This window comes from Mobula birostris, chromosome 18 (assembly GCF_030028105.1).
Source record: "Mobula birostris isolate sMobBir1 chromosome 18, sMobBir1.hap1, whole genome shotgun sequence".
Taxonomy (NCBI): domain Eukaryota; kingdom Metazoa; phylum Chordata; class Chondrichthyes; order Myliobatiformes; family Myliobatidae; genus Mobula; species Mobula birostris.
The window spans coordinates 49,859,061-49,872,943 of record NC_092387.1 but is presented as its reverse complement, the minus strand read 5'-3'; the positions used below and the strand labels follow the sequence as shown (position 1 = coordinate 49,872,943).

The following is a 13,883-nucleotide window of genomic DNA, read 5'->3' as shown; positions in this document are numbered from 1 at the left end:
GGATCAATAAATTATGACTGTGACTATGTTATTTACATTGTTGGCAGGGACATGACTGGGTAACAGTTATTGAGTAACACAGCATGGGGATGGGCCTTTCGTCCCTTGTCCACACTGACAAAAGTACCTTCCTGAGCTAGTTCTATTTGCTTTCACTGGGGCTATGCCATATAAGCCTACCCATAGACCAAATCCACGTCAACACACTAAATGCTGGACGAATTCAGCAGTTGAGGCAGAATCTATGGAATGGAGTCAACAGTCGACGCTTTTGAGCTAAGAATTGACGACGAGTCTCGGCCCGAAACGGCGACTATCCTATCTATCGATGCTGCCTGGCCTGCTGAATTCCTCTAGCATTTTGTGTGTTGCTTTGGACGTGAGTTTCTCATGTCCGTGAACCAAGACAACATAACTCTGAACATTCTATCTACCTCTACCATCTCCACTGGCAGTGTGTTCCACATACCCACCAACCTCCGTCGGGAAAATCTGCCCCTTAGGCACCCTTTAAAAATTACCCCTCTCATTTTACACCTATGCCCTCTTGTTTTAGTTACACTTCTCTAGACTGTAAAAGATATATTTACCACCCATTTTTTTCCCTGCTTAATGACATCGTTGCCAGAGAGGAACTCAGCAAATCAGACAGCATTTATTGAGGAAAATTTTCTCTCTGTATAGATGCTGATTAACTTATTGAGATCCTCCAGCATCTGCAGAATCACCACAAGCAAGTTCCTCCACTGACGCTACGTGAGCTTGACCACAGCTGTTCAGATGGGACAGCATCCACATGTCTAGGCGCAGGCCGGCTCCTGATTGGTTAGAGGGACGCTCCAAGAGGCGCTTTTCGTCATGTGGCCGATTCCAGCGACGGCGATTGGCAGGCTGCATTAACAGCGGCTGGTCAAGTGACCATAGAGTCACATGACCAGGAGGAAGGCAAGATGGCGGAGGTGGAGCCGCGGCTCCTAAACGAAACAGGCGCAGCTCCAGGCCCAGAGCTTGAGGCTGGCGCAGTGGATAGCAGTCACGGGCATGAGGGAGAGCAGGAGGTGCCAGGGGGCGGAGGCAAGAGGACCGGTAAGCAGTTGGAGTCGGTCATGCCTCGGGTTGGATCCCTTCAGACTCTATATACTAATCACGGCTCCCGCATCATGTTTCCCTTAGCGCCAACACCCTGTTCGGTCTGACCCTCGGAGGAGATTGCAGCCCGGCGGTGCCCGTATCCTAATCATGGGCGCACGGCGCCTGAAAAAAGGCCCTTAGTTTCACTTCTCATCTCTTAGTCTATAGCACTGTTGATTGCAAAACATCCAGACACTTCTTAAAATGTTCTTTTCCAGTTTTTACTAATGAGTTCCAGAAGCTCACTACCCTTTGAATTAAAATTTATAATTTATAATCTCCATTATTCCTCCATTTAATGTAGTGCACCTAATTATTCATTTAAATTGCATAAAACAATAAGTTGGTTTCTTGTTGCCAGATGTACTGAGGAAATTACACAATTTCGACCAATACAGATCATTGCATCAAAGTTCATTTACTGTCACAGTATTTGTCATTGTATACTGTCATTGCATCAAAGTACATTTACTGTCACAGTATGTATACTTTATTCTCTGTACGTGCTACATCTACTTTTACATCAACTGTTCTATCCCCTACTCATCTCCTTACAGGCATCCACAAAACAAAGAACCCCAGTAGAACCTATTAAACGAACAAATACCCAATGTGTAGAGAAAGAAAAAAAACAAATCATGCAAACAATGCATCATATCAGTAGATGGAAGTTGTAAAAAGGAAAAGCAACATCTGGATGCTCACTAATATTACATTGGTACAGAAAGTGCATTGGAGGCAGACAAAGTAAATTGACTAAGTACATATATGTCACCATATACAATCCTGAGATTCATTTTCTTGTGGGTATACTCAATAAATTCATAATAGAATCAGTGAAAGACTGCACCAACCTGGTGATCAATCAGTGTGCAAAATACAACAAACTCTGCAAATATAAAAAGAGAAATAATAAATAAGCAATAAATATTGAGAACATGAGATGAAGAGTCTTTGAAGGCGAGTCCATAGATTGTGGGAACATTTCAGTGCAAGGCCATTATGTGGTAGACTACAATTGAAGCTTCCCTTGAAACTGGTGATAGATGCTTGCACATCTGCCCAATGGGAGTGGGAGAAAAGAGAAAATCTGGTGTTTTATTGATATTTTATTATGTTGGCTGCTTTACAAAAGTGGGGAGAAATGTAAACAAAGTCCTTGGTAGGTGGGCTGGTTTGTGTGATTTGCTGAACTATGTCCACATTTCAGTATCTTGCAGTCTTGGGCAGAGCAGTTACCATACAAAGCCCTGACTCATCCTATTGAAGGAAAGTAAGCGAGAGGAAATTTTGTTAGCTGGGCCAAACGTTTTTCAGACAAAGCAGCTTCAGACCTATTGAACTTCCATTTTCATCACCTCTTCTAACGATCGGAGGACAAACATTCATCCTTGATGTTCATTGAAATGTTGCAGGATTGCTGTCCTGTTGTCGTTGTTTCATAGACTGTAAATCAAGTTGCCGTTTCACATTGATATGCTAAATTGTTTTTTAAAAGAGTGGGGAATTCACTTTGCTGATCTGGCCAATACTTGTTCCTCAATCAATATCATTAAAAAAAACTGATTATTATTAAATTGCCAGTTTTGTGAGAAATCCCCATATTATCGGCAACATCTATACTTTAAAGTGTTCTTGTTTGTAAAATAGTTTTGATCCACTATAGCCATTAGAGGTGGTTTGATAGGTAGTGCAAAATATGTCTAGTTGATAGCTGTTTTAAAACTCTCTGGAGCTTCCTGCTTAGGTAATGCTGCAAATGTTTATCGGGTCAGGCCACATTTGTGTGAGAAGAGAAACACAGTAAGCCTAACAGATCAAAGACTCTTCTCTGGAACAGGGAAGGAGAGAAAAAAAATCTTGTTAAGCTACAGCGAAGGTGGGGTAGGGAATATATCTCCAGGGTCTATAATAGTAAAACCTGGGTGACCATTGGTTTTTCGTCTATCAGAGAAATCTTCCATTCTCTCTGTAGCTTACAAGTTTCTTTTCTCTGCTTCCTTGTTCTTTCATAGGAACTTTGACCTGGAATGTTAACTCCATTTCTCTCTGCATGAATGCAGCCTGACCTGCTGAGTACTTAGAACATTTTCTGTTTTAAGTTTAGATTTGCTGCATTTGCTATTATTAATGTTCAATATTTGTGTGCAATGATCTGGTTACTCTATAGTACATTGTTCTTTGATGGTCACTTTCCTTGCTATTGTGGCACTGGAAAGATTGCAAGTTGTTAATTCCTTGAGGATTTTTTTGAAGTTGTCCAACTTGACATTAATTGGGATATTTTGGATCTCAATTCATTACTCAGTTGCATACCAATCTTTCCAAGAATGCTGCAGTCAAACTTTACCAGCTAACATAAAAATCGATTTGCATGTGTTTACAAAAAATAAAATATTAAATGTAAGTTCATTCTTTTGAGTAGAACACCTCCACAGTTATACATAAAATTAACAATCTGAGGTCTGCCCTCTGCCCAGCTGTATATATTCAGAACTGCCCTGTGGGACATTGTTTTGTTTTCCTGTCCTCAACTCCACTTTTGGAGGCAATGACCAGAAGTACTATATTATAATGTTTCTCTGACAGATGATTTTGGAGTGGAGACGGCGGAAGAAGCTACAGAGCCTTCAGAGCCAGACATTAATGAACTCTGTAAGGATATGTTTACCAAAATGTCTGTCTATCTGCAAGGAGAGCTTACAGGTTAGTTTGATGTTTATATTGTAGGAATTAAAACTTGCAACTGTACTGTGTAATTTGAGTAGCATGTATTATGTTTCACACCAGATTAATCATCCTTTGCACATTTTCAGTACAACAGTTTTAGAAATAGTTGAAGATTTTTGTCTTAGGTTGGAGGAACAACATCTTATATTCCATTTGGGTAGCCTCCAACCTGATGGCATGAACAGCGATTTCTCAAACTTCCAGTATTTCACCATTTCCCTCCCTCCTCTTGCAATCCAGAAATATGAAGCCCTTACATTTCTGATTTAGATCTTTGAGGTTGCAGTTAATATTAACGGCAATCTCCTTCATCTCCAGGTACTTAAGGCTAGTCAGTTTGTTCATGTTCTCCAGAGGCTGCCTCATTATTATTTGAGATGAGGCCAATCAATGTAGTATCGTCAGCATATTTAATTAGCAGATTGGAGCTGTGGGTGGCGACAAACAATTCCACCTTTCAAGAATAGGGCCATGACAGATACACTTTACATTCTTAACTTTAGTGGTGCAAGATACTTGACGTAAACAGAGTCAGTATATTTGGAGAATACCAGACCAATAAAATTACATTTCCGTTTGTTTCAATTATAGAAAAGAACTTTTGTAAGTTTAGTATAAAAGCAGGAGGAATTGTGAAATAGGCATCCTTTGAACAGACCAAGTAGTGAGTTCAGGGTGGGATGGAAAAAGACTTAAACATTTGGAAGATGTGACCATTAAAATACTGCATAAGGTTGGCAAGGTCAAAAAGCATAAGTATGTTTGGGAATGAAGAGGAGGCAAGGTAGTGAGAGTCAATGACTAGAATTTATTTTGCTTTTGTTTTGATGTTGCAGGAGGAGAGAGAGAGTGTTAGGGAGCTCAGCAGGTCGGTTAGCACCTATGAAATGGAATAAATAGTTGATGCTTCAGCATACTTCATTTAAAATCTCGGCCTGAAATGTCAACTGTTTATATCCCCTCCGTAGATACTGCTGACTTGCTGAGTTCCTCCAGCATCTTGTGTGCGTTGCCCAATATTTCCAACGTCTGCAGAATCTTTTGTGTTTGGCAGTTGGTGTATGTCTCCTGACTGGGAAATGATGAAGGAACAAAATAAGCAGGTTAAGATCTAAAGGATAAAACTAAGATTGGGATATATTTCTTGACATGGTGAATGCCTGGTTGCTAATGCAGAATGCAGGGTTTATTTAAAAAAAATCATATTGTTATGCTTGTTAATCTGAAAAATGAGTTAATTGATTGAAGAGCTGCATTTGCAATTGTTGGATCTGACTGTTTAATTCTTAGATTAGATTGTTCAACTGATTTTTGTGGTTTAACAATTAGTTATATACTTGTATTTTGTGTAATTACTTGTATGCAAGTAACTGCCTAGTGTGCTTTCTAGTGGCCACAATATGTATATGCAAGTTCAGTGTGTTCCCTAGATGCTACCTTGGTATGGTTCTGGAAGCCTCTTTTGGTACTGCATTATTTAAATAAGAGCTATCTCACTGGTTGACTAGCAACACACATAAAAGTTGCTGGTGAACACAGCAGGCCAGGCAGCATCTCTAGGAAGAGGTACAGTTGATGTTTCAGGCCGAGACCCTTTGTCAGGACTAACTGAAGGAAGAGTTAGTAAGAGATTGGAAAGTGGGAGGGGGAGGGGGAGATCCAAAATGATAGTAGAAGACAGGAGGGGGAGGGATGGAGCCAATAGCTGGACAGTTGATTGGCAAAGCGGATATGAGAGGATCATGGGACAGGAGGCCTAGGGAGAAAGAAAAGGGGGAGGGGGGAAAAACCCAGAGGATGGGCAAGGGGTATAGTGAGAGGGACAGAGGGAGAAAAAGGAGAAAGAGAGAAAGAATGTGTGAATATAAATAAATAAATAATGGATGGGGTACGAGGGGGAGGTGGGGCATTAGCGGAAGTTTGAGAAGTCAATGTTCATGCCATCAGGTTGGAGGCTACCCAGACGGAATATAAGGTGTTGTTCCTCCAACCTGAGTGTGGCTTCATCTTTACAGTAGAGGAGGCCGTGGATAGACATATCAGAATGGGAATGGGACATGGAATTAAAATGTGTGGCCACTGGGAGATCCTGCTTTCGCTGGCGGACAGAGCGTAGGTGTTCAGCGAAACGACCTCCCAGTCTGTGTTGGGTCTCTCTCCTTTTCTCCCTCTGTCCCTCTCACTGTACCCCTTGCCCATCCTCTGGGCTTCCCCCCCTCCCCCTTTCTTTCTCCCTAGGCCTCCTGTCCCATGATCCTCTCATATCCCTTTTGCCAATCAACTGTCCAGCTCTCGGCTCCATCCTTCCCCCTCCTGTCTTCTCCTATCATTTTGGATCTCCCCCTCCCCCTCCCACTTTCAAATCTCTTACTAGCTCTTCTTTCAGTTAGTCCTGATGAAGGGTCTTGGCCCGAAACGTCGACTGTACCTCTTCTTAGAGATGCTGCCTGGCCTGCTGTGTTCACCAGCAACTTTTATGTGTATTGCTTGAAATTCCAGCATCTGCAAATTTCCTCGTGTTCACTGGTTGACTCTTATCTACGAATTTGAATGAAATTTCCTTATCTATGGGTATAAAAGAGCTGCACCACGAGGTCTTAAAATCTTAATCTTAGTCGCTGTGTCTCTTAGTTGTTTTGTCTCTCCCTTCACTTAGTAGTCCTGTCAGTTCATTTCACTTCCTCTTTGTTCTATTAACACTTGGTAAAACGATTGTGAAGCAGCAAGGTTTGTACCACTTTCCTGACTTCTGAAAGAATCTTGGATTAAAACATCAGAATCCATCACAATCAATCCGACACCTGTCTTCGGTTTGAAGTTGAACGTTGTTTTTGTCACTTTCGGCTGAGTAATGACAACTTACACCTGTTTATTCATTTCCATAGATGCTGCCTGACCTGCTGAGTTCCTTCAGCATTTTCTGTGTGTTGCTTACACCTTTTGCAATCTTTGATAAATTTATTGCTAAGCTGCACATTACAGAAATAGTTTATAAATATATTAATGTGTGTTAAACTGTTTATTTAGCTACCTGTGAAGATTACAAACTGTTGGAGAACATGAACAAACTGACTAGCCTTAAGTACCTGGAGATGAAGGAAATCGCCGTTAATATTAACCGCAACCTCAAAGATCTAAATCAGAAATGTAAGTACTTGAGATTGCAAGGGGGGGGCAGGGAGTCATGGTTACAATGTGTAATTGTGAACCTTGTCGCATCTTCTCAGTCATACATATAGATTTGTTTGAGTAAATTTTAAGCTTAGTTATTGAAAGTTCTTCTAGATTAGCATCTGTTTGATGTTTCTTGGCTCAATGATTTGATATGCTTAATACACATCATAAGCTAATTAAGTTTAATTTTTAACTGTCGTGTGCACTTCAAAAGCTGAGTACTGAACACTGTATTTACATAGATTGATGAAGTTGGTGCTGAAAACTGCCTGTTTGGTTGTTCTACACAAAGTCCTCAATGTTTATCAAGATGAGTGAAGACTTTCAGGGTTGAATCTAACAGCTTTATTGAATTTATGTGCATAAGCATTTAGTCCTTTCATAATACAAGGGCTCCTGGGTTATAAAGGACTTGACTTTACACAAATTCTCTCAAATATTTTTAAAGTGTTTTTCAAGCTTGTACAGGTCGGCTACCTCAAATCCGGCAACCAGTAATTTGGAATTTCTGCCAGCCTGATTTCAAATTTCCCACATTGCCATGCCAATCTGTCGCCACTGTTTTGATGGTGCCATTAGCAGAATCAGCTGTTGGCATGGTCTTTAAAAGATGCAAGCTTCTGTGTTATTCTGCAATAATTTTTATAACCTGTGCTTATCTGGCCCCAGTCATGTCTTCTTTGAATAAAGGAAGTGCTTCTCGTGGTGTAAAGCGCAAACACCATACTTTATCTATTCAAGATAAAGTGGAAGTTCTGGAAAAACTCGACAGAGGTGTGGCTGTGAAAAGCATATGCAGCTTGTATAACATAGGCTCTTACACAGCAGAAACAAAAAGAAAATTTGCCCCTGTTCGTTGCTGACAGCAAATCGAAAAACAGGTGTGCATAAGGATGGAAGATGTTCTCAACGAGATAAAGTGGTTTAAATTCTGCGTCAGTGAAGGTGTAGAGTTGTCAAGGAGAGATGGTGAAGGAACAAGCAAAATTATTTCGTGAAAAATTAAGACTGGGTTATGAGTGTGATTACAGTGAAGGGTGGCTTCAGCGTTTCAAGCAGTGACATGCCATAAATTTTTGTGCAGTGTACAGTGAAAAGTGGTCAGCAGACAAGGAAGCAGCTGCTGAGTTCACATAATCATATGTTGCTTACTGCTATTGTATGATCATGTTTTCAATAATTTGGCAAAAGCATAATCACCTCTAACAAAATTTTACTTCTGTAGAATCAGCTAACTGCAGAGCATTTCAGTTTATTTCACAGAAAATTATTTATGTTGGCTTTCTGTAGGAAGAGGAGTATAGGAGCTATGTATCTATTTTCTGTCTGTATTGTATTTTGTGGTGTTTAATATGGGTAATCTGTCACGTGGGTTGGGGCATGGTAGAAGCAAATGAGTATATTTTATTGTTTAGTGTAGTGGAGAGTGGGTAAGCCACAGGGGATTTTTTTTTTTGTTGACCTTTAATTGGAATGCTATTAGACCTCTTAATTATGCTAACTAGATCGCTAATTGGGATGTTATTGGAACGCTATCTAGATCACTAATTGGAATGCTATTAGAACACTTAGTTATGTTATTCGAACACTAATATCACTATTAGACCACAAGTTAGACCATTATATCACTAGTTAGTTTTGTTAGTTTTTTAATTGCATGATTGTTCGTCTTTGCTGGTTTTGTAATAAAGGATGGAACATACCTTTTTTGATTTGGAAATTTGTTATTTGGAAACACATCATACAGTGTTGAGTACCCTGGCTTAGCCTCTCAGTGGTTTTGGTTTGTTTTCAAGTTACTGCTACAAGGAGGTTAATTAAAATTTGTATGATCTTTTGTTTCCCAGATGCAAGTCTACAACCGTACCTTGATCAGATTAATCAGATTGAGGAACAAGTCGCAGCATTGGAACAAGCAGCATACAGATTGGATGCGTACTCCAAGAAACTAGGTGGGATCTCATGCTTTTTTTGTAGCAATCAGACAATTTTTGCAGTTTTGGAAACATTTTTGCTCCTTAAATAGTACTGAATGCTTCATATTTTGAAATAAGTTAGAATATCCAGTAATACTCAATATAAGCATATAATGTAGAGTTAAAGACTATTAGGGCAATAGAAAATGGGTATGGGGAATTAATGGAAAGCAAGGAGATGTCAGATGACTTAATGGTATTTTACATTAGTATTCACTAGAGTCACAGAACATACTATATGTTGGAAGAGTGAAAGGGAGTGGGGAGCTTGTGAAGAGTATAATCACCAGGGAAATGTTACTGAACTGATTACTGAACCCGTGGGCAGACCATTTTCAAGGTCCAGATGGATTTCATTTTTGTCTTAGTGCATTAGTGGAGATTCCAGACTAGACTGGAATCAACGAGAGATGTTCGATAGCCGTGGCAGGGTTTGAATACCATAACCTCCTGCAAAGTTAAATCTTGTGACATAGGGGACAGCAGAGCTTGGCTTCCAGATGAGCTCAATGCCTTCTATGCTCGCTTTGACCACCAGAACAGGAATGGACCATCATCCCCCATGTTTCCTGATAATTCTTTGGCCTCAGTATCTGAAGGTAAGTGTGGGCTGCCTTCAAGAGGGTAAATCCAGGGAAGGCATCGGTCTGGATGTGGTGCCTGGCTGAGAACTGAAGACCTGTGCTGACCAACTGGCTGGTGTGTTCATGGATATCTTCAACCTCTCAATCCAACAGTGTGTGGTACCAACCTGCTTCAAGCATACCCAAGATGACCTTGGTAACCTGTCTAAATTACTATTGTCCAGTGGCACGTACATCTACAGTGATGAAATGTTTTGAGAGACTGGTGTTGAAGCATATCAGCTCCTGTCTGAATGGCAACTTGGATCTACTCCAATTTGCCTATTGAAGCAACAGGCCTACAGCAGATACCATCACATTGGCTCTTCACACAACCCTGAACATCTGGACAGCAAAGATGTATACGTCAAGGTGCTCTTTATTGATTACAGCTCTGCATTTAATACCATCATCCCCTCAAAACTAATCAGTAAACTCCAAGACCTTGGCCTCAATATCCACTTGTGTAATTGGATCCTGGATTTCCTCACTTGTAGACCCCTATCAGTTCGGATTGACAAAAACTTCTTCTCCACAATCTCCCATCAGCACAGGAGCACCACAGGGATGTGTGCTTAGCCCCTTGCTCTATTCACTTTACACTTATGACTACAGCTCTGACACCAGATACACGTTCGCTGATGACACCACTGTTGTGGGCCGTATCAAAGGTGGTGATGAATTAGCCTACAGGAGGGAGAATGAAAACTTGGCTGAGTGGTGTATTGACAACAACTTCCCACTTAATGTCAGAAAGACCAAGGAACTGATTGTAGACTACAGGAGAGGGAATCTTGAGGTCCATGAGCCAATACTCATCGGAGGATCAGAGTTGGAGAGGGTCAGTAACCTTAAATTCCAGGATGTCACTATCTCAGAGGGCCTATCCTGTCATATAAATATAATTGCAAAGAAAGCAAGTAGCACCTCTACTTCCTCAGGAGTCTGCAGAGATTTGGCATGTCATCAAAACCCTTGGCAATCTTCTATAGGTGTGTGGTGGAAAATGTGCTGACTGCCTGCATTACGGCCTGGTATGAGAACACCAATACCTTTCAGTGGAAAATTCTACAAAAGGTAAAGGATTTGGTCCAGTACATCAATGGTAAAATCTTCCCAGCCATTGAGCACAACTATATGAAACGTTACTGTAGTAAAGCAGCATCTATCATCAAGGATCCTCACCACCCAAGCCATGCTCTTTTCTCACTGCTGCCATCAAGTAGAAAGTACAGGAGCCTTGCACCACCAGGTTGAAGAACAGTTACTACCCCTCAACCATCGGCTCTTGAACAAAAAGGGATAACTACACTCATTCTCCTTCTAGTGTTTCCACAACCACTGGTCACACTTTAAAGAGTCTTTATCTTGTTACTTCATGTTTGTTAGTTATTGCTATTTATTTATATTTGCATTTACACAGTTTGTTGTTCATTGATCCTGTTTACAAGTTATTGTTTTATAGATTTGCTAAGTATGCCTGCAGGAAAAAGGTTCTGTGTGGTGACATGTGTGTTCTCTGACAATAAATTTTGCTTTGAACTTTGATTAGCTGTAAGTTATTTGATTAATCTTACCTTTCCATTAGATTGCAAAATATAACCCCTTTATTCAAAACGGGAGAGAGACAAAGCAAGAATCTAAGATCAGTTAGTTTCCGTCAGTAGCAACATGTTAAAAGCTATTGATAAAGACTTTATTGCAGGGCACTATAAAATTTCAATGATATCAGTCAAAGCTAACATGGTCTTCTGAAAGTAAGTTATAGTTAAGCAATATATTGAAGTAGTTTGAAGAATTAATGTGTATTGTGGATAAGGGCAAATTATTGGATCTGCTATACTTTGGTTTCCAGAAGGTCAATAAAGTATTGCTTGTTACATACACCTGTTCGGGTGCATTCTCCAGTTACCTTATAAGGTAACCATAGCCTTCGCATCTAAGATTATTGAAAAATAAACACTCGTGGTTAATTGGCCAACATGATTAAACTTAATGAGTATTTTTCTGGTTAGAGCGTGTGTTGACAGGGATTGGAGCTGGGACCTTAATTTTTTTATACTTTATGTAAATATCTGGATGAAGGAATAGTTGGTAAATATATTGATGACACAAAGATAGAAATAAGATTTGTTAAGTGGACATAAGGAAATTACATAAGTTTATGAAAGCGGTAAAGGTATGGGCAAAGTTTAGCAAATGGCACATAATATAGAAAATGTAAAATTAATTTTAGAAAATTTTAAAAAGTGTTGTTTAAATGAGTGATTTCATTACATAATGAAGAATTGAACATAACAGAAAAGAGCTTATGTTTCAGTTACATAAACACATTGATGTGACTGTATCTGAGGTACTTATTTAAGGAACGAAGGCTGTCAATGCATTGGAAACACTAGCAAAAGTTCAGTAGACTAAATGGTTGTCTTCTGAAGAAAGATTGAACATGCTTAGCTTGTAGTTGGATTTTAGAAGAGTACAGAGGGGCTCGATTGGAACTTTAATGAATCTGAGGAATCTTGATACAGTGAATGTGGACTGGATGTTTCATCCTATGGAGAAACTGGAGAAATGGGGGTCATTGTTTAAAAATAAGGAGTCACTGGTTTATGGTAGGTGTGGTGATTTTTTTCCTTCTCTCATGATCGTGAGTTTTAGGAAATTTTCTTCTACAAACACTTGAGGAAATGACTCTTCAAAAATGTTTAATGTAAGGAAAGATGGAGTCTTGATTAACAAGGGAGTAAAATGTTACGGAGGGGAGACAGAAATAAAGAGTTGAGCTTACGGTTAGATCAATCATGGTCTTTTTAAAAAGAGGAACAAACATAGAGGTGGGGGAATGAGGTTGAGAGGTTGCTTGGGCTACTCCTTCTCTGAATTTATGTTTTTGTAAGTGCATTTATAATTCAGCCCAATGATTCCTGAACTTTGAATTACTGGCACACCAGTTGCTCAACCTGTCATGATAGTTTGTGACTGTGATGCTAAATTTGTGATTTTTGAACTTGTAATGAAGTGTCTTATTTGCTATGTGCTATGTGACAAAGTCCTTAAGTACCTATGTAGGCAGCCATTCAAGTTCTCCTTAATGGCCTTTTGCTTTGTTGTTACAGCCCAGTTGTCTATCATTGCATTAAAAATGTGATGTGTTCCAATATGCATCACTAAATATTGTGATTGAGGAGATTACTGGATCTGAGATAGATCAGAAAATTTAACATGAATATTTACCTGTTCCACAAAGCAAACTTATGCGACCATACATATCTGGACAAATCCTTAATAGACAAAGAATAATATCCTATTTGGAGTCCTTTCCAAGTGTAACTCAGAATTTTCATGCATTCTGTTCTTCTCTTTTATAGAAGCCAAATTTAAGAAATTGGAGAAGCGATGACCTGCACTACATTGAAGATGACATGAACGATGTATGTTCTTCTGTGGGTAGATGATGTTCAAGTGACTGCAGAATGAAGTAGGCGACTGATGAAACTTGCATATGGTGATAGAAGGCGTATTGATTCGTTCTGCACTGACAAACCTGCAGCGAAGACTGGTTGAATTAGAGCATTCTTTTTACCTGCCTATACAGGCAAGCAGTAAATCTGCAAGTAAACTATTTGGACTAGATACATTGCAATTACTAACTATTTTGTAATAATGAGAAATGGTTGCTGTACAAACAACTTAAAAGCTTAACTTGTTGTTCTGTTGAACTTATTTAAGTGTCTCTGTCTCAATCTTTTCTGTGAGCGTTGGGGCATAGCTACTGGGTGATTCCTGTGAGCACAAGGGTGGAGTGAGAAAAAGCTCTTGAATCTTCAGCTCTCCCCCTTCTACAGACAGACCCTCAATTGTGTGCAGAGGTGATTTAGCAACCGACGTACTAAATTATGAAAACTGCCTTTTGATGGTATATTGAATCTATATCCATTCTTTATAATAGTTCATAAAATCTTACCGAAGACGCTGATGACTGGTGTAAATTTTTCTCAAGTTGACTTGGTGTATAGTAGAGAGAATTTTTGTTGTTTTGTATAACAGCACTCAAAAGGCAATCTGGAACAAGTGGTAAGTATTGAACTGAAGCGTAGGTTTCCATAATCCGTTCACAATAGCAGTGAATTAGTAAATGTTTGTACAATCTTGTACAGTGCAGCAGCAAGTTTGAAATACTAATGGTTTGGGCTGATGGCAACTTGTCACAACATACTTGAAAATAATGAGTGAATGAAATGTCGAATAA

General features: G+C 39.6%; 1 protein-coding gene across 1 annotated transcript; it reads left to right on the top strand.

Annotated features, from left to right (window-relative positions):
• Positions 1-925: 925 nt before the first annotated feature.
• On the top strand, positions 926-13,357 carry bloc1s2 (biogenesis of lysosomal organelles complex-1, subunit 2). Its single transcript, XM_072282026.1, has 5 exons — positions 926-1,086; positions 3,721-3,837; positions 6,889-7,008; positions 8,883-8,987; positions 13,003-13,357. The coding sequence occupies exons 1-5, from the start codon at positions 951-953 to the stop codon at positions 13,032-13,034; spliced, it is 510 nt and encodes a 169-aa protein (XP_072138127.1). The 5' UTR covers positions 926-950; the 3' UTR covers positions 13,035-13,357.
• The last annotated feature ends 526 nt before the right edge of the window (positions 13,358-13,883 follow it).

Bases quoted from the DNA above. Each gene is read 5' to 3' on its own strand.
- bloc1s2 (XM_072282026.1), top strand. From the start codon at position 951: ATGGCGGAGGTGGAGCCGCGGCTCCTAAACGAAACAGGCGCAGCTCCA. The intron at 1,087-3,720 runs GTAAGCAGTTGG...TTTCTCTGACAG, and splicing joins GGGCGGAGGCAAGAGGACCG to ATGATTTTGGAGTGGAGACG. The intron at 8,988-13,002 runs GTGGGATCTCAT...TCTCTTTTATAG, and splicing joins TGCGTACTCCAAGAAACTAG to AAGCCAAATTTAAGAAATTG.